The sequence below is a fragment of the Herpailurus yagouaroundi genome, unplaced genomic scaffold (assembly GCF_014898765.1).
Source record: "Herpailurus yagouaroundi ecotype Mexico unplaced genomic scaffold, PumYag 184, whole genome shotgun sequence".
Taxonomy (NCBI): Eukaryota; Metazoa; Chordata; class Mammalia; order Carnivora; family Felidae; genus Herpailurus; species Herpailurus yagouaroundi.
The window spans coordinates 30,289,606-30,312,165 of record NW_024412415.1 but is presented as its reverse complement, the minus strand read 5'-3'; the positions used below and the strand labels follow the sequence as shown (position 1 = coordinate 30,312,165).

Genomic DNA, 22,560 nt, shown 5'->3' with positions numbered 1-22,560 from the left:
GAGAATTAGAAAAACACAAGATAGGGGCACCTGGGTGGCTCAGTCGGTTGAGCATCCAACTTTGGCTCATGTCATGATCTCACAGTTCTGAGTTCAAGCCCCACGTAAGGCTCTGTGCTGACAGCTCAGAGCCTGGAGCCTGCTTCCGATTCTGTGTCTCCCTCTCTCTCTCTGCCCCTCCCCCACTTATGCTCTGTCTCTCTCTCTCTTTCTCTGTCAAAAATAAATAAATGTTAAAAAAAAAAAAAAAAAGAAAGAACAAGGAAAACACAAGATAGTCCTCGGCCTCCAGGAGTCTTAGCCATACAGGGGAGGGATTGTTGGGACTGAGGGGTTTCGGGTTTAGAGGAGAGAGGGGTGCCCGGGTTAGTAGAGGTGGAGGAAGGAGCATCCCAGGGGACTGAATAAGCAAAGCTTGGAGGTGGTACAGCCCAAGCTATGTTCACTCAACATTAGTCTGTAGTGTTTTAAATGCCATGCTGGAGTGATTTGGCTCCTAGTGAGCTGTAATTTCTGAGCAAAAGCTATAGAACCTTGTAGCTTTCTGTAAATCCAGGTCCCCTGTCCCTTATAAGAAATCCTGGCATCAGATGTGTTTCTCACTTCAGATTCTACCCAATTTTACAAAGGTAATAATGTGTTGCACCCACACAACTAAACTTCCTGACTCTGTTCACGTGGGGCACCAGCCTAAACAGGACGGTTCTTGGACACAATGACACTTGCTGCAGGGCAGCATCAGGATTCTGTTCTTGCTTAAGTCCCCATAGCAGCCCACACAGAGGTCCAGGAGCTTGTCTTTGCCTCCTGAGAGTGACAGCTGAGGTGTAAGGAGGGGGGTGGGGGAGTGCCTACCTAAATGAAGCTCCATGTTCCACAGGGACTGAGCTCTCTTGTAAGAACACCATAGACACAGCTGCCAGAGTCCTCACAAAAAGTCACCACACTCAGGGAAACCCAAAGCCGTGGATTGCCCACTCATAGTTTTTTCAGTCCAGGTCCAGTTTACCATCCTGGGTCATTTTTACCATAAGGAGTGTTGCCTGGTTATGTATGTAGTTGGCGTACATCTTCCATCTGGTCTCTGGGAGACAGGTTGACGGGAGGTTAACTGATGCTGAAGGGAAAAGGCCTTGATAGCCCTTTATCCACACTTGTATATACCATGTATTTGGTGACTCCTCCAGCAAGGTGGTATTCCATAATCAGACATTGATATTCCTGCAGCAAAATGTATCACATCAATAGTAATAGGAAGTGGGATAAGTACAGATTAAGGGCACCTGGGTGGCTCAGTAGGTTAAGTGTTCGACTTCGGCTTAGGTCGTGATCTCGCAGTTCATTGGTTCGAGTCCTGCGTCGGGCTCTGTGCTGACAGCTCAGAGCCTGGAGCCTGGAGCCTGCTTTGGATTCTGTGTCCTCTCTCTGCCCCTCCATGCTCACGCTCTGTCTATTAAAATAAATAAACTCTGTCTATTAAAACAAAGATTTTAAAAAAATCTTTAAAAAAAGATTTTTAAAATAAAGACTAGTGAACCTCACATCGTCTCAGGTCAGGTTTTATAGCAAATGAGTTACAAAACAATGTTTCAGGGTTCAGAGCTTTTAGAGTTTGGTATTTGGAAAAGGAATCCACACCTGTACCTTTCTTCTTAAATTCCTTGAAACATGAAAGGAGTGCAATTCTATGCTTTACCACCAGAGGGCCCCCTAGTTATCATTTTGTTCCAGATCCTTGCTAATGGAGATTTTTCCTGTCTTCAGCTTGCAGATGCCAGCAAGCTACCCAACCTGAAAGAACTTCTCCAGTCCTCTGGAGACAAAGACAAACGTGCCAGGGATCTGGTGAGCTGGATTTTATCCTCAAAGGTCCTGACAATCCACAGTGCAGGGAAGTCAGAGGTGAGACTTTGGTCTGTAGGACAGCACATTCCTAGAGCTAAAGGGCTCTGGGACCTCCTTGTGCACCAGAATGGCCTGGGAAGCTTGTTGAAAATGCAGATTCCTGGACCTTGCCCTGAGAGATGCTGATTCTGTGTCTGGAGTGGTCTCAGGAACTTGCACACTAGCAGTGCAAACCTGTGTTCCCCCTCTTACTGTGAACCTGGTGCAGGTTACTGGGTGCATTTCATTAACTCAGTTTCCTCATCTATAAAATGGGAACAATAATAGTATACTTCCACAGGGAACTAGCTGTGAGAATTGAATGACTTTTCACATTTAGAAGAATGCCTTAAGGCATTCTGCTAAGGGCTCAGTAAATGCTGGGTATCACAAGCACCCCAGGTAAATCCAGTAAGGGTGCACCCTTGACCACACCTTAAGAAACATTGGCCTCATCCAGTTGTTAGGAAACAGAGAGGCAGAACCGGAAGTAATGGAAAACTTTAGGCTCTGGGATCAAATCCCACTTCCATCCATTATTGAGTCTCCTTTTCCCTATTTATAAATTGTGAATATTAATAACTAACTCAGAGGGGAGCTATGATAGAATGTATGCCACCCCCAGTACAGTTTCTGGCACAGATCAGACATTCTGTAATTTGGTTTCCCTTGCCTGGCCAGGATCTCCCAGGGACAGGCTGGGATGGCAGGGACCTGAGTGTAGGAAGGCAGATCCCTGATCTGGTGCTCTTTTCTCTGAGCAGCAGCAGGGGTTTATCTGTACTGGTCTTTACTTAATTTTATTTTAAGAACATTTAATTTTACAAGCTCCTGCTCAAGACAGAAATCCTCCTTAAGTGGCATAGAATTTGGTACCTTGGATTCTGGTGTCTAGGGACGTCCATCTCTGTTGGTAAATGGTAAATAACACACAGAGCCCCACAGTGGGAGTCAGGAGATCCCTATTCAAGTCCAGGCTGGGTTGCTAACTGCTAGATGATCCCTGGGTTTCACTTTTGTCATCTGCTAAATTTAGATTTATTCATTCTTCATGTGGGTATTAAGCACCTGCTAGATGTTGGCTGCTGTAGGTAAAGTAAATAAGGCAGTGTGACTCCTTGACTTTTCATTATGGACCAGTTAAGTTCCATTAAAATATGGAGTGTTGGCGCCATATGGAATGAGGGTTTTCAGCCTTTTATCATGTCCAAGTAAGGACATGAGGCTGCCATGTATCATCACTTTATAAAAGGATGTTTTAATATAAAAAAAGAGGATGTTCTCAAAAAAAGGACAATTCTTCCAAAGAAAGGATGGCAACCTTACAGCAGTATAAATGTATCTGTTACATTGTCCTTATTTTTCTCATTTAAACACAACCCAGAGAAAACTTTGCCACAGATTGGCTTTGGTCTATGACTTACTGTTTAGAAATCACTGAAAAGATGTCATCTCTGCCTTGAAAAGGATTATTGCCTTTTAGGAAGAGCTCACTCTTCTGTATCAATAGGTTTTGTGGCATGGCAAATCATTCCAAAAACCTTGAATGTTAAAACATAAAAAACAGGCTGCTGTGGTTGGGGCCCTCCTCTGCGAGACTGTCACCCTCCTGAAGGCTAGCAGGGCTCATTCACATGGCAGTGAAGCGTTCCCAGCAGCAGATGGTTAAGGGCGAGCCCTTTCAAAGTCTGTTTGCTATATATTTGCCAGGGTCCCATTGGTCAAAGCAAGTCACATGGCCAAGCCCAGATTCAAGGTGGCACAGAGGTGCCACATCTTGATGGAGTCCGGGAATTCTACCTGCAGACTCACATTACAGAGGGGTGATAGACAAGGATGAGTGGAAAGGTTGTGGCCATTTTTGCAACTGATCACACCTTTCTACCTCCTGAGACTATTGTAAAGACAGAGTGCAGGAAAGGGATGTGACAGTGTTATGAAAACTAGGGGTGGTGTCTAGTTCAAAGGAGCAGTTTGTGCTTCTTGGCCTAGTGTGGGGAAAAACATTATGATAGAAAAGTAATCTTGAACTAGAAGCTCTAAGCTTATTTATAAATTGTTATCTTTATTCTCATGAAACTAGTTCTCATGAGCAGACCCCATAGGAATTAAGCCCAAAGCTTTAGGAGGCCATTTTGGCAGCACAATTTAACAGCTTCCCCAATAAAATTGCGACTTCCTACATGTTTTCAAGTTCGAAAAGATCCAAAAGCTGACCGGTGCCCCTCACACGCCTGTCCCCGTGCCGGACTTCCTGTTTGAAATTGAGTACTCCAACCCAGCGAACGCCAAATTTTATGAGACCAAAGGAGAACGAGACCTAATCTACGCCTTCCACGGGAGCCGCCTCGAAAACTTCCATTCCATCATCCACAATGGGCTGCATTGCCACCTGAACAAGGTGGGGCCTAAGCCTAATGACATGAGGGTCAGAACACTGGGGAGTTGCCTGGGGGAGGCTGGGGGGGGATAGGTTCACTGAGGCCACACTCAGGTGTGGTCTGCAGACCAGCACCTGGGAGCCTGTGAAAATGCAGAATCTTGAGCCCACCCTAGACCTTCTGAATTAGAACCTGCATTTTAATAAGATCTCTGTGTGATTCCTGTACTGATTACAGTTTAAGAACTATGGATTTAAAGATGGTTCCCAACCTTGGCTGCCCATTTAGAATCACTTGGGAAGCTTTTAAAAATCCCAATGCTTGGCTGTATCCCAGAAGAATTCAATCAGAATCTCTGGTGTGGGGCCCAGATAACAGTATGCTTTAAAAGCCAGGGGATCCCATGGGGCACCTGTGGCTCAGTCAGTGAAGCATCCAGCTCTTGATTTCAGCTCAGGTCATGATCTCACAGCTCATGAGATCAAGCCCTTCATCATGTTCTGTGCTGACAGCATGGACCCTGCTTGGGATTCTCTTTCCCTCTATGCCCCTCCCTTTCTCGTGCTCTGTCTCTCTCTCAAAATAAATAAATAAACATGAAAAAAATAAATAAAAGCCAGGTAATCCCAGTATGTCGCCAACCCTTCCTGTTCAGCATGGTCCCTCGCCCAGCTGCGCCACATCACCCAAGAGCTTGTTGGACATACAACATCTCAGGCAGACCCCAGACCACCTGATCAGAGATGACTTTAACAAGCTCACCAGGTGATTTGTCTGAAGTTTGAGAAGTACTTGCCTAGGGGACAGTCCAACAGAATCAGTCCTTAGAAATATTGAGGGATGCTCCAAGGAGAAGTCCTTTCCTCCCTTTTTTTTGGAGTCAAAACAGTGTCACTCACCCTTCTCTGCTGGCATTTATTTTGGCTCTTAGTAAGGTATAGGAAGACAAGTACATATAGGAGCCAGAAAGACCACCTTAGCCACTCTGTGTCCTGGGAAATTACTTAACCTCTCTGAGCCTCAGTGTCCTCATCTGGAAAATAGGACGTTATCACCCACAGTCTCATGTGCTGAGAGGATTCAAATAGTTCATATATACAAAGTGTTCTTCCTGTTACTAGACTCTAAGAAAGCAATGACTGCTTTTATAGGTGGATGGAGAGGGAATCTAGGCTAGTGGCAGGGCTGCAGCCTTTCCCTAGTATGCCAACATCTGCCTCATCTGAGGGGTTGGCTCCATGGCCATGGGCTCTGTTGTGGCTGATGCAGCCCTGAGGCTAGAGAGACTTCCCACACTGCTGTAGCTGATTAGTGTGCAGTTGGGTTTTTTGTACGATGACAGGCCTGTTTATACTGGCTCTCGGCCTATTATTATGGCCAGGCTACTGGAATCTGGGGGGTCTCTGCTTCACAGCATAACTGGCCTTGGTGGAGTTGCCTGAAGATTACACCAGACCTTCTCTTCAGTGTCCAGGGAGTTTGCTGCTTAGAGACATCTTGTCGGAGTCCTTTGGTAAAGCGGATGCTCTTTTGGCTGCTTCTGTCTGGGTTTTCAGTGAGGGGCTTGCTTGAGGGAGCCTACTTGCCAGTTGAAGCTGTGAGATTGTTTTCTTGGTACAGATACCCCAGCTTTCCCACTCTGGTGCGCCTCTGCTTACAGCAGTCTCGCTCAAGGCTCTTGAGTCTATGGAGTCTAGTCTGTGTATATATGGCAGCTATAGCTTAGAATGGGTGTAGAGTCAGATCAGACAACACCCAGGGTCCTTGGAGAAGGTCTGTGTCAGCTTTTGAGACATGGGGACACTGCCTAACTTGGCAAGGGGCTTCCCAAAGGTAAAGCAAAGGCTTGTTTCATTTCCCCTAAGCTTCACCTAACCAGCTTAGAATTGTAGAAGCCCAGTGCCACTGAATAGGACATTTCTCAGTTCCCAAGCATAGGCTGTTCAGAGAGCAGTTTGAGTTCACTTAACAGATCCTAATACTGCAGCCAAAAGATAGCAATTGAATTTCAAGTTGAATTTCAAATTCCATCCATTGGTAACAGCTACCTGAAATGTTGTGTTGAGAAGGATTCTGAGTCAGTATGAATGAGTGCCATGATTGATATTTTTATGCTGGCCATCATGGTTGATTATAGACCATGGGCAAAAGATGTGTCTGCTCTGCCTGCTGTAGTCTCAACTTGTAGGTATGTCTCCTGATATCATTCTCTCTCATCTGACATGCTCCTTCATGGAGGACATCAAGTTAGCACCTACCACTAGGGACCTGCCTCCTAGATTTTGGACATCTCCTTGGTTGACACCAACACAGAGTAAAACTTACCATGTCCCTAATATAGGCCTGCCCTATTTGGTTACAGTTTCTTGTCTGAGAGTTTCATTTCTTTTTCAAGTAGTGACTTAGATTACTTCCATCCTCAGGTGTGATCCCCCTCGCTGTGCATAAGTGTGTGACTTTGCTTCTGCAAGGCCATTGGTGTAACCATGCTAAATGCATACACGTAACAGGAATTGCTAATACATTATAACATAAACGCCCACCCCTCCGATGTGTCAGGTGTCCTGCTCGATGCTTTATGTACATTATCTCATTGAATCATCCTCAACCTCATAGAGGAGATACTAACATCACCATTTTACAGATGTAGAAACTGAGACCGAGAGAGTTTATGTAACTTGCCAGCTTGTTGGAGGTATAGTCAGGATTCAAACTCAGGTCTGTTTGGACTCTTATACCTATGTTTTTCTCACTCAACCTTGACCATAGGAACTGCTAGTTTTCTAGGCTAGGTGGGCACATCCACAATTAGTTAAACTGTCATCAGATAGGAATGGGTTTACTAATAACTCTGTGATGATGTCATAGAATAATTTGATATTATATGCCTTTTACTGGGGATAAAGAGGCTTGAGAGTTTTGTATTTACAACTCTGTTGAAGAATGACCTGTGTCAGCTTGCTGTGCCAATTTTACATTCACCCAGCCTTGTTTGTTTTCTGTTGACCTCTGCCATTCCAGACATCCTTGTTTGGGGAAGGGACCTACCTCACCAGTGACTTGAGCCTGGCCCTCATTTATAGCCCCCATGGCCTTGGATGGCAGCGCAGCCTCCTTGGCCCCATCCTCAGCTGTGTGGCTGTGTGTGAAGTCATTGATCATCCAGATGTCAAGTGCCAAATGAAGAAGAAGGGTGAGTGAGGACTTGGCCTGGACCTAGGCTGCAGGCCTCTGAGTGTGTAGGCTCTTGCCGTTGACCCATCTGTTGGGTGGAGCACCCATTGCATGCAGAGGGATGGGCTGGGTCCAAAGCAATGTGGGACAGGGGCTTGCCTTCAAGGAGTGAACAGTCTCCTTGGGGATTGAGCACTTACTACAAGGTGGTGGGCACAGAGTGCCATGTGAGGAGGCTGATGAGGTCCACAAGGGCAGCTCACAGGAAGGTGCAATCAAACATAGTAGGTCCAAGTACTCAGGGGAAACTTTGGGGAAAGGTAAGATTTTTTTTTTTTTTCAACGTTTATTTATTTTTGTGACAGAGAGAGACAGAGCATGAACGGGGGAGGGGCAGAGAGAGAGGGAGACACAGAATTGGAAACAGGCTCCAGGCTCTGAGCCATCAGCCCAGAGCCTGACGCGGGGCTCGAACTCACGGACCGCGAGATCATGACCTGGCTGAAGTCGGACGCTTAACCGACTGCGCCACCCAGGCGCCCCAGGTAAGATTTTTTTTAATGTTTATTTATTTTTGAGAGAGAGGGGGGAAGGGCAGAGAGAGAGGGAGACACAGAATCTGAAGCAGGCTCTAGGCTCTGAGCTGTCAGCACAGAGCCTGACACAGGGCTTGAACCCACGAACGGCAAGATCATGACCTGAGCTAAAGTCAGACGCTTAACCAACTGAGCCACCCAGGTGCCCCGGGAGGAAGTGAGATTTGACAGATAAAAGGGAGCGTGTGAGGCCAGAGTGTGGGCTCCTTGAAGGCAGAAAGTGAGTTTTAGTCACTCTTGGGCACCTGATACCTGCAGAGAGCCTGAAACCTACTTGACATTCAGTAGGTATTCACTAAACTGAAGCTAAAGACGTGGATCCAGACCCTGTCCTCCAGGCTACTCTGGTATGTGCCTGAGCCCACAGAGGATGTGAGAGGCAACTGAGGCCACAGAGAGTAAATCCTGGACTCTCTGGGGGAGTGGATGACTAGCTAGAGCTCAGTCCACTCCTCCGATATGTCTCTTAGAGTCTGTGCCTTGTGCGCCCTGCTGTTTTGCCCGCAAAGGCAGAAGAGTCGCAGAACTGTTACTCTAGTCTCCAGAACTGGCCTGTTGGTTCCACGGAGAAAAGAATTGAGGAAACTGTCTGTTCCTGGCCTCTAATGTAAAACAACTGGAATCCTGAGGAATGGCCCCTGTCTGACACTAACCTTCCACACCAGGCAGCATGAATATTTGCACTTATAATTCTTAGGAAGTTAGCAAACTGTGACATCAACATCAAAACAAAACCTTGCTGGGGCGCCTGGGTGGCGCAGTCGGTTAAGCGTCCGACTTCAACCAGGTCATGATCTCACAGTCCGTGAGTTTGAGCCCCGCGTCGGGCTCTGGGCTGATGGCTCAGAGCCTGGAGCCTGTTTCCTATTCTGTGTCTCCCTCTCTCTCTGCCCCTCGCCCGTTCATGCTCTGTCTCTCTCTGTCCCAAAAATAAATAAACGTTGAAAAAAAAAATTTTTTTTTTTAAATAAAAAATAAAAAACAAACAAACAAACAAAAAAAAAAAACCACAAAACCTTGCAGAGTCTACTGTTGCACACAGCTTTGGCTTTGTTTGTTTGTTTGTTTGTTTTTATAAAGCTTCATCATATTATTAAAAGGAAAGTTTTAGGTTTTTTTTGTTTTGTTTTTTAAACAAATCTTGGTACAAAGGGTGGAACATAAGAGTTCTAAGAAGCTCAAAAATCCGGAATGATTAATTTAAAATGCCTAAGAGACTTGTTTTGGGTCAAGCCCTGTACCTAGGCCCAGATAATTTTTTTGTTATGGCCATCAGTCCGCTTCTTCCCTCTGCTTGTCCAATGCAGGTTTTTTCCCCCTTGTCTCCCTTTTATCTTCCTGTTCCTTTTTCCCCTCGTCCAGCTTGTCAGACTCTCCTGTATTTTAGTGCTGCTTCACATACAGCACATATACAGCTGAGGCCATTCCTCACCCTGCTGGGGCTTCCCCACCCTCATGACCAGGAGGCTTGACTTATTTCTATTTGTAATTTGCTTTTTTTATTATTGTATTTCCCCCCGGTGAAGTTGTACTTTATTCTCCTTATTCAGATTCTAAGGAGATAGATCGCAGGAGAGCAAGAATCAAACATAGTGAAGGCGGAGACATCCCTCCAAAGTACTTTGTGGTCACCAATAACCAGCTCCTGCGAGTGAAGTACCTGCTGGTGTACTCCCAGAAGCAGCCCAAGAGGTAAGGAGGACGGGCCCTGCTAGAGGTCCAGGAGAACATCTAAATGCTGAGAGTATTGTGTCCCTAGTTATCAGCATCCCTTGCCCCCAGCCTTAGACCTCAGCTATGTGTAAAATATATAAAACGCTGTGCTGCACACGGTGAGGGGTGAGGAAGACAGGTGGAATAAGACGCGGTCCTGGCCCTGAGAGGAGTGTGTTCTAGTGAAGAAGACAGAGAGATTTCTAAATACAAATAACATGAGGGACTGAACGAAGCCAAATTGGCTGCTCCAGACCATGAGGCCCCTTAGCCACCCAGGCTCCTGATTGTAGTCAGAAATGCACTGATTTAGGTTAAGCCAAGAGGCAGGGTGGTGCCTGGGTGCTGACTGGGAATATGTGCCACTCTGCTTGGTCACTTCCTGCGGTGACTGCTGCTCTCTGGACCTGAGATGCTTCATGTTTATGTCCAAGATGAGGGTGTTGGACTCAACAGCAGACAAGACCTGTCAGCTCCTCAGAACCGTGGTGGATTCCACATCCCATCTCAGCAGTGTGATGGTGGGTGGCAGGGTTCCCTGGGATCGAGGGTCACTTTGAGATCCTGTCACATTGTTGGGGTCTGTGGCAGAGCTTCTGATGGGGACGAGCAGCAGATGAGCAGCTAAGGGGGTCACTTGTAATCCTCCCCACTCCTGGCTGTATACACCAGTGTTTCCATGCTTCAAGATTTCATAAACCAGTAAAATCCTCACCCCATCCCCCACATTGGGGAGATTTTCATAGGGTTCCTGAGTCTGAGGAACATTATCCTCTGGTTTAAAATCATCTGGCTTTTTCTACTTGAAAATTCCATTCCTTTCCCACTTCTCCCTGGAGTGTCTCTTCAGTACACACTTGGACAGTTTAGATCATCTCCCAGTGGGCCAGAGAGGATTTCCCCAGCTCGGACTGATATCTGTACATGTCTAAAAGTGAAAAGATTTCTTCTAAATTACCTGCCACCTGCTGCCATTTGGGCAGACACCCTGAGCACAGTCATTCTTCTAGATACCAAAGTCTTGCCTAAGAAAAGATGGGTCACAAAAGGCACCAGAGGAGCTATGAAAGAGAAGATCAGGATGAGCTCATTGCGTAGCTGTCTTTGTACATTTAGAAGATGTTCTGGTGAAAGATGTGTCGGTGCCAGGGCAAATAGCCCCAGATTTTTTTGAGCGAAGGAGCATGCATGAAGCTTCGTTTCATGGCTCACCCAGAGGATGAGATTCATCATTTCATCATCTTTGAGCCAGAAGTTGTTGCATACACTTAAAAAAAAAATGTTTTTCTCTTCTTGCCAACATCACTTTTTCCCCCCCTTAAGCAGGGCTTCAAGCCAGCTGTCCTGGTTTTCCAGCCATTGGTTTACGGTCATGATATCCCTGTATCTGCTGCTGCTGCTCATTGTGAGTGCCATCAACTCCTCAGCTTTCCAACACTTCTGGAATCGTGCAAAGAGATAATCTCTCTGGTGTGGGGGCCACCTCGACCATGTGCCTTATGACAACCTGTTCTGTACCTCCCATGCACCGTGTCCAACCAGGTGGAGCCTGGGGGCCAGTTGGGGACCACAGGACAATTTTCATATGCCATAAATGTATTGATTGCCTTTGATGATGCTCTGAGCCACACTCCGCTCAGTGGGGACCACGAGTCTCTCGCTCTGGGGCTTCAGGGGAGTCCTCCTGTCTGCTCCTTCCTAAACAGTCCTAGGGAGTTGGTTTTTCTGCCAGGGCCAAAGGAAAAAGTCGTGCTGCATTTAAAAACAAAGTGTCCAAGCTGTCAGTGGGGTGTTTACAGTCACTCCTGGCAGACGTTGGCCCTTTCTCTAATGCCTTCTGGAAGGCAGAATATGTGTAGTGGGGACTATAAATCACTAGGCGGTTGCCTTGTTTTGACCTGAGACACCCAAGAGGAACAGTCATGTTTCTCATAAAAATTGGTGGGATCATTTTGAATTCCATCAGCCTTTGTATGTGAGTGCAAAACCTTTTCACGGTTTTCTCAGATCAACAAACAGCGTTCTGCTACAGCTGTAACCCCCCTGCCCCAACCATGGACGAGCAAGGAAGGAGCCAGAGACCTGGTAAAAAAGACAAATTTAACAGCAACTCAAGTCTTTTTCTAAAAATTACCAACTGCTGATTGTAGTTGAAATGGAAACACATGTTTGTTTTCTGTTTTGTTTTGCTTTTTTAAGTAGCTATTTGACAAATTCATCTTTGGGAGCTGAGTAAAAGGAGAAGATTTCGAGAGCACTCTTTGGTCAGTGCCCATAGTCTCTTTCCTGGCCATGTGTTAGAGAAAGGGATTTGAGTTGCAGGCCTGCCACCTGTTCTTGTTCTCACGAAGCTGCCTTGATTGTGGCCTCCCAGCCACAAGTGCCACGCTGCAGGACCTCAGGACACGGGCCTGCCTCAGTCTGCCGCCAGTGTGCATGGACTGAGCATCCCTTGGAGGGCTCACAGGTCGTCGGGACCCAACCTGGGCTTTAAAAGTGGGGAGGAAGCCTCTGGCTGCTTAGGGAGCTACAGATCTCCTTGCTGTGTTCTCTGTCCTTCCTTCCTGCCCTGTTTCAGCCATCATGGAGCCCCATCTGATTTGAGGGGTAGATCTCTGTAAAGAAGGTAGAAAGTCATTTTTCTATAATCTGTGAAGTTGTGAACAAGCCACTATCATGGTTTTTACATTGAATATTGGAAGATTTCAGAGATAATAAAGGTATTTTCCTAATTACCAAGTGGCCTTTGTGACTGCTTTCAGTCTCAGCAGGAGTCTGCCATGTATGCCTTGTTGCTAAAAATCTTATCCTCTCTTCCTTTGTTCAAGGTAGCAGTTTTCTGGACACCATATATCACCTGGATATCTAGTAGGTATTAGATTGCTAGTCATTGATTTAACAAATACGAGCACCTACCGTGTGCCAGGCACTAGAAATAGGAGCAGGATCAAGGTAAAAGTGTCCCTGCCCTCCTGGAGCTGCCAGTCTGGCAAGGTCGGGAGCTGGACAAGCATTCTCAGGAGTGGGGTTGGATTACATGTTGTTATAAAGGAGTTTTGGAAAATACTTGGCAAGAAGTCTTAACATAGTCTGGGGTCAGAAAATACAGAAGTGACACATGTACACCTGCAAAGCACCTACGTGTGCAAATTTCGTTTTTTCTTTTCTTTTTCTTTTTCTATCTTTGTTTTTTTTTTTTAGTAGGCTTCACACCCAGTGTGGAGCCCAACTCAAGACTTGAACTCACAACCCTGAGATCAAGACCTGAGCTGAGATCCAGAGTTGGACACTTAACTGACTGAGCCACCCAGGTGCCCCTGATTTATTTAATCCTGACAACAGATAAGAAACGGAAGTGCCAGAGAATTTTGTAGCTTGCTCAAAGCTATGTGGCTGGGAAGCAGCACAGAGCTGGGAGCTGCACATTGCAGGTTTCAGTGTTAATCTCACAACCACCATCTTCTGCAGCACCCCTGGGCTCCTAGAAAAGGTGATATTTAACTGAAGCCCGAAAGAACCACCAGTATCAGGCCAACAAGTGGAGGGAGAGTGTTTCAGGCACTGGGAAAAGCACATGTAAGGACCTAGAGTTCTTGCTGGAGGAGTTAAAAGCAGGAAGGTCATAAAGGAAGAGGCTGTGGTGAGAAATGGGGCGGAAGAGGTGGGCACGGGCCAGATCATGCAAGACCCTCAAAGCTGTGGGCCAGGGAGCGCCATTAGGTTTTAAGCATGGAAATGATATGATCAGATTTGGTTTCCAGGAAGCTCATTCTGGCTGGTGGTTGCAGAATAGATTTAGCATTATTTTGAGGATTAAAAGAACTGACACAGTCGGGCTCAGCACAGAGCAAATAGCTGACATGTTTCAGCTGCTATTATTAGTTTTTAGTGGCCCAACAGAGGGAAATGAGCATGCACAGGACACCTAGCAGCAATGTCCAGGGAAATAGGAGGAAACCAAGACAGCAAAGTGTCATGGAAGCCAAAAAGGCAATCTTGATGAGCAGTGTCAAATGGTGCCGAGCAGTTGGGATTATACCTGGGAAGTATCCATTGGATTTACTGAGTTGGAGATCATTAGCGAACTTGCTGGGAGCAGTTTCAAGTAGCATTCAGCAACAGGGGATGCGGACAAAGTCCAACTGCACAGATGTGAAATGTGCAGTTTCCAGAAATTCTTGGGCAATATTTATTTAAAACCTAGTCCCCCCTCTTTTTCCCTGAGGTTTCTGCCCCCACCCCACCCCCAAAGAGTCAATGCGATACCTGATGTGAGCATGGGGCAAACAATGAACATGGTAGGAACTTGAGGATGGATGAAGAATGGTCCTATCCTCCAGGTGCTCCTAGGCTAATGGAGAGCCATTGGACAGGTACATTTTTTTTTTTTTAATTTTTTTTTCAACATTTACTTATTTTTGGGACAGAGAGAGACAGAGCATGAACGGGGGAGGGGCAGAGAGAGAGGGAGACACAGAATCGGAAACAGGCCCCAGGCTCCGAGCCATCAGCCCAGAGCCCGACGCGGGGCTCGAACTCCCGGACCGCGAGATCGTGACCTGGCTGAAGTCGGATGCTCAACCGAATGCGCCACCCAGGCGCCCCTGGACAGGTACATTTTGATGTGACAGAAGGAAATCCCTGAGTGAGCAGAGAGTAGGTCATGACTACATTATGACTTTCATGGGCACTTTTGCCTTCCTGGACTCCTTAATAAATATTTAAAATTATATTTTATGATTGTGTTGGTATAAAAATGAATATATTACTATTAAATACTAAAATGTTTGCTTCCACTTACAAGCTTGTTTTTTCCTCCTGATTTTAAAAATTTTAGTTTTAATTTTTAAATGTTTATTTTTGAGAGAGAGTGAGAGAGCACGAGCAGGAGAGGGGAAGAAAGAGGGAGGGACAGAGGATCTGAAGTGGGCTCTGTGCTGAGAGCAGAGAGGCTGATGCAGGGCTCGAACTCAGAAACCGTGAAATCATGACCTGAGCCAAAGTTGGATGCTTAACTGACTGAACCACCAAGGCACCCCTTTTTTTAATTAAAAAAATTTTTTTTTAGAGAGAGAGTGCAAGTGGGGGAGAGGGGCAGAGGGAGAGAGAGACAGAATCTCAAGCAGACTCCACACTCAGCATGGAGCCCAACACAGGGCTTGATCCCATGACACTGGGATCATGACCCGAGCCCAAATCAAGAGTTAGATGCTCAACCAACTGAGCCACCCAGGCATGCTTCCTTCTGCTTTTAAAGGAAATTAAAACATTTTTGTGATGTGGATTCTATGCCCTGTGCCTATAATGCCTTATGGATGGGTCCACCCTGGACTAGGGTAATGGGTGATAGCGTGAGATCTCTGGGTAGCTAGGAATGGAGAGGCGGGAAGGAGACAAACTCTAAAGACTCACAGTTCTATTTAGCACCAACCTGACATCTGAAACAGACCCCAGAGGCCAGCCATCTCCAGGAAAGGGCAAATTTGAGTGCTGGAGTTTGGAGGCCCAAGGGGATCATGCTGCAGACATTTTTTCATGGAGAAAGAAGAAGCAGTCTCCTTGCTGACACACCCCCTCTGGGCCAAGAGCTTCACCAGGCCACTGATGGCAGAGGAGACCAGATGGTTCAGTTGGAGCCACCTCACATCAGAGCTGCAGCTGCCTTGGTCTTGTGAAAGCAAACCCATCAACCCTCTATCACTAATGCTACTGTCAGTGAGGACAATTTGGGCAGGGGTGACAAGAAGACCTTCCACAAGTTAGGTCACTGCTTCTGGAAAGTGCCAAGAATCCAATGAGCTGTCAGTTTTCCCCAGAAAGGGAAGGGGTTTTACTCTGTGGGCTTTTGGATAAATGTACCTGTGTATGTGAGAGAAACATGGAATAGGAATGTGATTCACTATTATTTCTGATTAATTCATTTCATTAAATACTGATTGCTTACAAAATCAGAGCTGGTAGGGAGTTTGTGACTTAAAGAGCCCAATTCAGATCTTTTTCTTTAGAACATGGCCCCATGCATCTGAGCCCAATCCTGCTGCTAAGCCCTGGAGGTTTGTGTTGGCCTGGAATCAGCTGCACTCACCCTCCCCATTGCCATGGTGATTCTTGGGATGGTGGGGGGAGCTGGGTTCAGCTCCTCTCTCTCTCTCTCTCTCTCTCTCTCTCTCTCTCTCTCTCTCTCTCTGTCACTCACACACACACACACACACACACACACACACACACACACACACCCTCCTTAAGCCCCCTCCACAGCCTCCACCCATCTCTCCTCGCTCCCCTCCTTTCCACCCGGCCCCACCTCGTGAGTTTTCCATCTCTTGGCCTTTGTTTGTTTTTGCTTTTGTCAGTCTCCCTCCTCTGGATGGGTTTCTGTTTGTTTCCAAACTGTCTGGGGCTGTGTACCAGGGAGACAGTGTCCTGGGCTGCCTCTAGCCCTGATCTGGTTAGAATAAGCCCCTCTTCTTTGCATGATCTCCAACCTGACATTTGGAACATCCAAAACAAATCATGACATTCTGAAGCGAGATAGAAACCACCATCTCCACCCACTTCTGTTGGCACTCCTGTCCACCTGGAAAAGGTTTTAGAAAATTTCCAGTGTTCTCCACATCGTGGAGCCCTGGGAAGGGGAAGCAGCACTTTTTGAATACCTATTGACTACCAGCCACTGGGCTAGGCTTTTTGCTTGTGTTAAAAATCTGGTGTGCAGGTGATGTTTCCAGCATTGAGATTCAACTGCAGGCTGTCAGAGGGAGCAGGGCCTGGGCTGTCTTGGCATAGTCAGTATCTAAAAGATGATGGAGACTCAGGAAAAGTCTGCTGAGTGAATAAATGGATGAAAGGATTCAAGAAACTTCCCTGCCACAGCAGAGAGTAATGACTGAATGTCAGCAAAGGTGATCGAAATTCTACTTGAAGAAAAAACACAGTGGCAAGGCTGTGCAGATGGGCGAGGGTTTCAGGGATGGTTGTGGACACTGGTTGCCTGATTTCAGAGTCCCATTTGCTCTGCACCTTTTGGGAACAGTAGGGCGTAGGCAGGACAAAGCCTTTTGTTTCACTGAAACAAGAGTTAAAATGCACCTAGTCCTGAGAAGGGTTAAACTACTGATTTGATGCTGCTTCATACACACATGTAAGTGACTGATGACAAAGTCTTTCCTAAGAAAATGGGATTTAGAAATGAGTTGGGAAGAGTGGTAGTAGAGAGAAAGCAACCAGGGGAGATTCAAAGGCCAGAGGAGACTTGTGGGGGTCAGGAGAGAAAGGGAAGGCTGAGGCCCCTGGAGTCAACCCTCTTTCAGTGCCCATTTAGCCAAGGGAAGTTCTTGGTGAAAATAGCTTACGGTGCTGATAGGGCCTTCCAGCCCTCACAGCATTGGTCAGTTCAGTCAAGCTGCCCACCAGTGTGGACAGGAAGGGAAAAGGCGAGTCCGAATTCCTGGGAAGTATGGATTACAGATTGGTTAAAGATGTAGGTTTACTGTTCTTGGGCAAGTATAGCCTATCCCAAATTGGCCCTATAACACATTGCCTGTCAGAGATCTGTAGGGATTTAAAACTAGCACATCAATTATATATTTTTTTAAACTTAAAAAAAATTTTTAATGTTTTACTTATTTTTGAGAGGCAGAGAGAGACAGAGCGTGAGCTGGGGAGGGGCAGAGAGAGAGGGAGACACAGAATGGGAAGCAGGCTCCAGGCTCTGAGCTGTCAGCACAGAGCCCCTCATGAGGCTCGAACTCATGAACCACAAGATCATGACCTGAGCCGAAGTCGGACACTTAACCAACTGGGCCACCCAGGTGCTCCATCCATTACATTTTTAAAGGGCTTGGGAGTGCTTGAAAAGTATTCATCTGGGGCACCTGGGTGGCGCAGTCAGTTAAGCGTCCGACTTCAGCCAGGTCACGATCTCGCGGTCCATGCGTTCGAGCCCCGCGTCAGGCTCTGGGCTGATGGCTCAGAGCCTGGAGCCTGTTTCCGATTCTGTGTCTCCCTCTCTCTCTGCCCCTCCCCCGTTCATGCTCTGTCTCTCTCTGTCCCAAAAATAAATAAACGTTGAAAAAAAATTTAAAAAAAAAAGAAAAGTATTCATCTGCTTAGTTCTTTGACCATTGATTTCCTTTGGAAGACATCTGTTTGTGGTCCATCGTTCACTCACCCTCCTGGTACCATACCCCAGCTTCCTGCTGGGAAACCAACCTCTTTTCCATTTTCACTGGATCTGGGTAAAGGTGACTGCTCCTTCTACCCACACACTCTAGGCAGGGAGCAGTGGCACAGGCCTGAGCCAATCAGCAAGCTGCATTTCTCTGGCCTTAGCGATTGGTTCATATACCAACATGTGACCCCCAAGAAATCTATAAGAAGATTTTTGCAAGGGCTGCTGGGAAAGAGACGTTTGCCTCCCATCCCCATTCTGTCAGTGTGAGAGGCTGGTCCTGGTGTTGCTGCCTTGAATCTTGCTGCCATGGGAAGCCTCCTACTGACACCGACACAGTGGAAGGCAGAGCCAAGAGAGGAAGAGAAACTAAGTCCTGATGACATTGTTTGAATACTCAGTTTGGTTGTGCCTAAAGCCAGACTTTTCACTGTGTAACCAACCAATAGACTCCTTTTTTATTTAAGAGTTTAAATTGGAACTTGTGGGAGATACAGTGAGGAGGGGTCCTTAACTGATACTCTTTGCCATCCTGGAATTTCATTATTTTTGGTATAAACTCTTTATTAAATACATAGAAAGATGAATTCCAAACAAATGGGTCAGGATTGATGAATTTTTCCTGACCTCCTTAGACAAGGCACTCAAACCTATGCAAAATGAGAGATGGGCAAAACACACCAAAAAACCCCACAAAAAACAAAAAACACCTAAAACAAAACAAAACAAAAACCCCACCATGTTCTGGGACCTTCTAGAGCCTTGGCATCAAAATGCCTCCTTGGGTCAACTTGGACTCTTCTACAGAGTGCTACGGAACCCCAAAGCACTCTGAGATCTGGGAGCAGCAACAGGTAGAGATGTGACCAGGCACGTGTTATAAGCTACACCAGAGAGGCCTGGCCCTCAGGAATACCAGAGGTGAGGTCTGCACCAATAGAAAGAATGGGAGAGAAAGGCACTACCATTTATCAAGTGCCTCCTCTGCATGCTGGGCCTATTGAAAGAATTCTCTCATTTAATCTTCAAAATGTCCTTGTGAGATGGATACTGTAATCTTTATCTTACAGAAGAATCAGGCCTGGAGAGGTGACTTGCCCAAGGTGAGAAGGCCTGGAAGAGGCAGCGCCAAAGCTGACTCTGGAGCTGGAATAATAAGAAAGGCAGGCAAGTACAAGGCGGAAGCTAGAGGGACTGCCTGAGCAGAAAGGATCTGGGCTGGTAGCACAGGGAGGTTGGAACGGGTCTGGGGGATGCAAAATGACCTCCCTTCCTAGGCTAAGGCCGTTAGCTTTGACATGTCTCATAAGCAGGGGGCACCTGGGATGCTGGGAGTCGGACTGTAGGAAGTCTCTCCTGATGGCTGCATGATTAAAAGGCTGGGTTCAGCCCCATTCACCTTTCTGCCCTGTCACTGCAGATCCAGGAGGTGAGCTCAGAGGCACATGGCATGGAATGTGGGGCAGGGAGGGGTGGCCCCTCCCTTCCACCTCTGCTGCCTTCTCAGAGCTCAGGCCATCGGCCTGCTCTGATTAAGCTGACTTCTTGGAGTCCTCAAATCCAGGGGTTGCCAGCAGCCAAATCCCCCTGATTGTCTGGGATGTTCCCGACAGCAGAGAATAAACAGTCTCTCCTGTCCGGCCAGCTGTGCTGAGCAGCATTCCTGTCTCTTGGCCCACCCAACTGGGTGGGGCTGCAGCACTGTGTCCACCTCCAGCAGAGGCCTAGGGAACCTGGCGAGAGGGTGGAAAGGGAGAGGAGAGGTCACCGTCTCCAGGCCACACAGGACATTGACTCCTGCCTGAGTCCCCATTTTGCCTCAGCATGAGGCACCTCTGTTTCAAGCCACTGCCTGGCACAAGCTCTGTGCATGTAATAATGACTCTGTGACTTAAGAGGAGGCCCACACCAGGCCACTGCCTCCTGGGATTGGAGCCCCTCACCCTTATCCAGAGACTGCCTGGGGAATTAGAGACTCCTATCTCATTCTGACTACATCTGAAGGCATCACACCCAAAGGGGTCATTTTATGGAGATGGACACAGCGAGTCAGCAGCAGAAGTGGGACTAGACGCTGGACCTTTCATTGCTGTCCATCACCTTGGAATGCTGTGGATGCTGGGGCTAAAAGTGACACAGGGGCTCTGAGTGAGAGGGGCGGCCCATGTTTTTGGAGAGGAGCAGAGGTGTTTTCATCCTACGCCTGTTTTGGAGATCAGGCTTGTGGCCGAGCCATTTCCTGAGGAAGTAAGTCCTCTGGAAAAGCGCTGTTCACCAGCCCCTCCTAAATCATGCTTTTGGAAGCAGAGCTGGGGCAGCAGGACCTGCATGGGGCTCTGTCTCTGTCTAGAGGCCAGCACACAGCCTAGGCTTGGCAGGCTACGGGTGGTGGCTGGGGACGGAGGGCAGAGTCCTTGGCAAGGGGGAGCACCCCCCAGCACACACCATCTGCTTCTCCGCCACAGGACTCTGGCCTGGGATTGTGGAGGAGGAGAGAGTAGCCTTTCTCAGCCAGTCTGCAAAAGGAATTCCTCTAGGAGCCCCTTCTGGCCGCAGACAGAAGTGGGAGGGAGGCAGACAGTGTGGGAGCCCGGGGCAGCCAGGGGGTCTCTGTGGACAGGTGTCTCACTCCCAGTCTGTCTTAGGCCTACAGCGTTGTCTTTGTCTAGCTGCGTGTATCAGTGTGAGTTTATGTGACTGTTCTGTTGTTTGCATGTCTGGGCGGCTGCATTTCTGGTTGGAGCTGGGTTCCTCAGTGGGAAAAGCATGTTTGCCAGCATATCGATGAGTCCCTATCTCTGTGTAAGCTCATGTATGTGGGTATCTTCAAGGGAACATGTGGGCCTCTGCATAGTGAGTGGGTCTGCACGTGCCTGCAAGTTTCTGTGGGAGTGTGCATATGAACATTTAGGTTATTTTGTTATAAACACGTACCAGGCTTTCTAGATGTAAGTTTATTAGGTATGTGCATCTCTGGGAGTGTGGGTATATATACTTGTCAATAATGTGTTGGTGAGAGCCTGAAAGTGTATATGCCTGTCGGTTTATATCTGTGCAGAAGCATTCACTCATTCAATTCACTCACTAAATGATTTTCTCATTTACTAACAGACATCTTTAAAGTGCTTGTTCTGTGAGCACTGTGCGCTGGGAACTTAGGGAGGTATCCAGGGCAGCTCCTAATGTTTTTAAGAACCAGGGCAAGACGTACATTTGTATGTCTAAATATATTTTTAAGTTTTTTGTTTTTTTGTTTTTGTTTTGTTTTTTTTGAGAGACAGAGCAGAGGAGGGGCAGAGAGAGAGAGGGAGAGAGAGAATCCCAGGCAGGCTCCGTGCTGTTAGCCTGGAGCCTGATACAGGGCTCAGACTCATGAACCGTGAGATCATGACCTGAGCCAAAACCAAGAGTCGCACACTTAACCCACTGAGCCACCCAGGTGCCCCAGTACATCTAAATATTTAAACGTTATAAGTCAAAACAACAAACTGCTAAATAAAATACTTAATCCCAATAAGCCAGAGGGCTGGGTTTGATTTTGGATTCTTGACTCCTCTGACTTCTGTGCTGGAATTCAGCAATGCAGAATAAGTGGCCCCAGCCTCTTTTTCCCCATCCCGGCTCCGTCCCCTATCTTGAGTGGCCTTGCAAGCATGTATTACTCCTAACGTGTCCAAACTCCATGAATTCACCCCACAAACAGCTGCCATTTGGCCACCTTTTGGGCTCCGGGGTATGCACACTACTGGCAAAGTCTGCCCAAATGGTTCTGAGCAGGAAATAATGGGGTCTCATGTACCTGATTTATAATCTAGAATGGGGGAATGGGCTCCCCATGGATCCATCCTCTTGGGCCCGGTTACTTCTCAGTGTGTGGAATGGAGTGTGGCCAGAGTAGAGCAAGAGCGTGGCCATCTACAGGTGAGCCCAGGGTAAGGGCCCTTTCTGCCTGCTTCCTCATGGAACTTGCAATCTGGAAAGGAACCACCGCAGATAGATGAGAACAATACAATACATGGATATAAGTACCCATGTGTGTATCTTTGCCTGTGTGTCTATGCCTCTTCATGTCTGCTTGTGTGGATGTCTATATGTCTGTTTGTTTCTCTGTTCATCTTTGTCTGTCTTGTCTCCTAGAGGGCAGAGCCCACAGCTTTTCTACCACCCTTGTCCTGCCTGGGTTGACTTAGGACTATGAGACAGGCTGGGGTGGCTGGAGAGACACTGATCTGAGTTTGAGCCACTGTCCTATGGTCAATTTAAGACTCACTCTGTAGGTTGCCTGGATGGCTCAGTCATTTAAGCGTCTGTCTGTCTGTCTGTCTCTCTCTCTCTCTCTCTCCTTTATAGCCTCTCTTTTATAGCCTATTTCTTCTGAGGGAGAGAGAGAGAAAGTGCATGTGAGCAGCAGAGGGAGAGAGAGAATCCCAAGCAGGCTCCACACTGTCAGCACAGAGCATGATGCAGGCAGGGTTCAATCTCACGACTGTGAGGTCATAACCTGAGCCAAAATTAAGAGTCAGATGCTCAGCCAACTGAGCCACCCAGGCAACACTGACTCTTGATTTCAGCTCAGGTCTTTATTTCAGGGTCATGAGTTCAAGCCTGGCATTGGGCTCCACACTGGGCATGAAGCCTATTT

At 47.2% G+C, this 22,560-nt stretch overlaps 1 protein-coding gene and 1 long non-coding RNA gene across 7 annotated transcripts in view; one reads left to right on the top strand and one right to left on the bottom strand.

Moving 5' to 3' along the window:
* The window catches only part of PARP16 (poly(ADP-ribose) polymerase family member 16), a 30,941-nt gene extending 9,744 nt beyond the window's left edge, over positions 1 to 21,197 (top strand). Inside the window, exons 2-7 of one of the 5 annotated variants that reach the window (XR_005795866.1) lie at positions 1,765 to 1,902; positions 4,079 to 4,285; positions 7,287 to 7,458; positions 9,586 to 9,727; positions 12,577 to 14,121; positions 14,361 to 14,548. Coding sequence is in view for 4 of the 5 variants with exons in the window: in XM_040492997.1 (XP_040348931.1) it covers positions 1,765 to 1,902; positions 4,079 to 4,285; positions 7,287 to 7,458; positions 9,586 to 9,727; positions 11,072 to 11,210 (798 nt within the window). In the remaining variant the exon portion in view is untranslated. Of the gene's footprint in view, positions 1 to 1,764; positions 1,903 to 4,078; positions 4,286 to 7,286; positions 7,459 to 9,585; positions 9,728 to 11,071; positions 12,485 to 12,576; positions 14,122 to 14,360; positions 14,549 to 18,988 lie in introns of those variants that run through there. The other 4 variants (XM_040493000.1, XM_040492997.1, XM_040492999.1 and 1 more) reach the window with 4 other exon arrangements.
* Positions 11,835 to 22,560, bottom strand: part of LOC121041849 (uncharacterized) — a 65,678-nt gene continuing 54,952 nt past the window's right edge. For both annotated transcript variants that reach the window (XR_005795867.1, XR_005795868.1), the window contains exon 4: positions 11,835 to 12,363. This is a non-coding gene — a long non-coding RNA (uncharacterized LOC121041849). The remainder of the gene's footprint in view (positions 12,364 to 22,560) is intronic.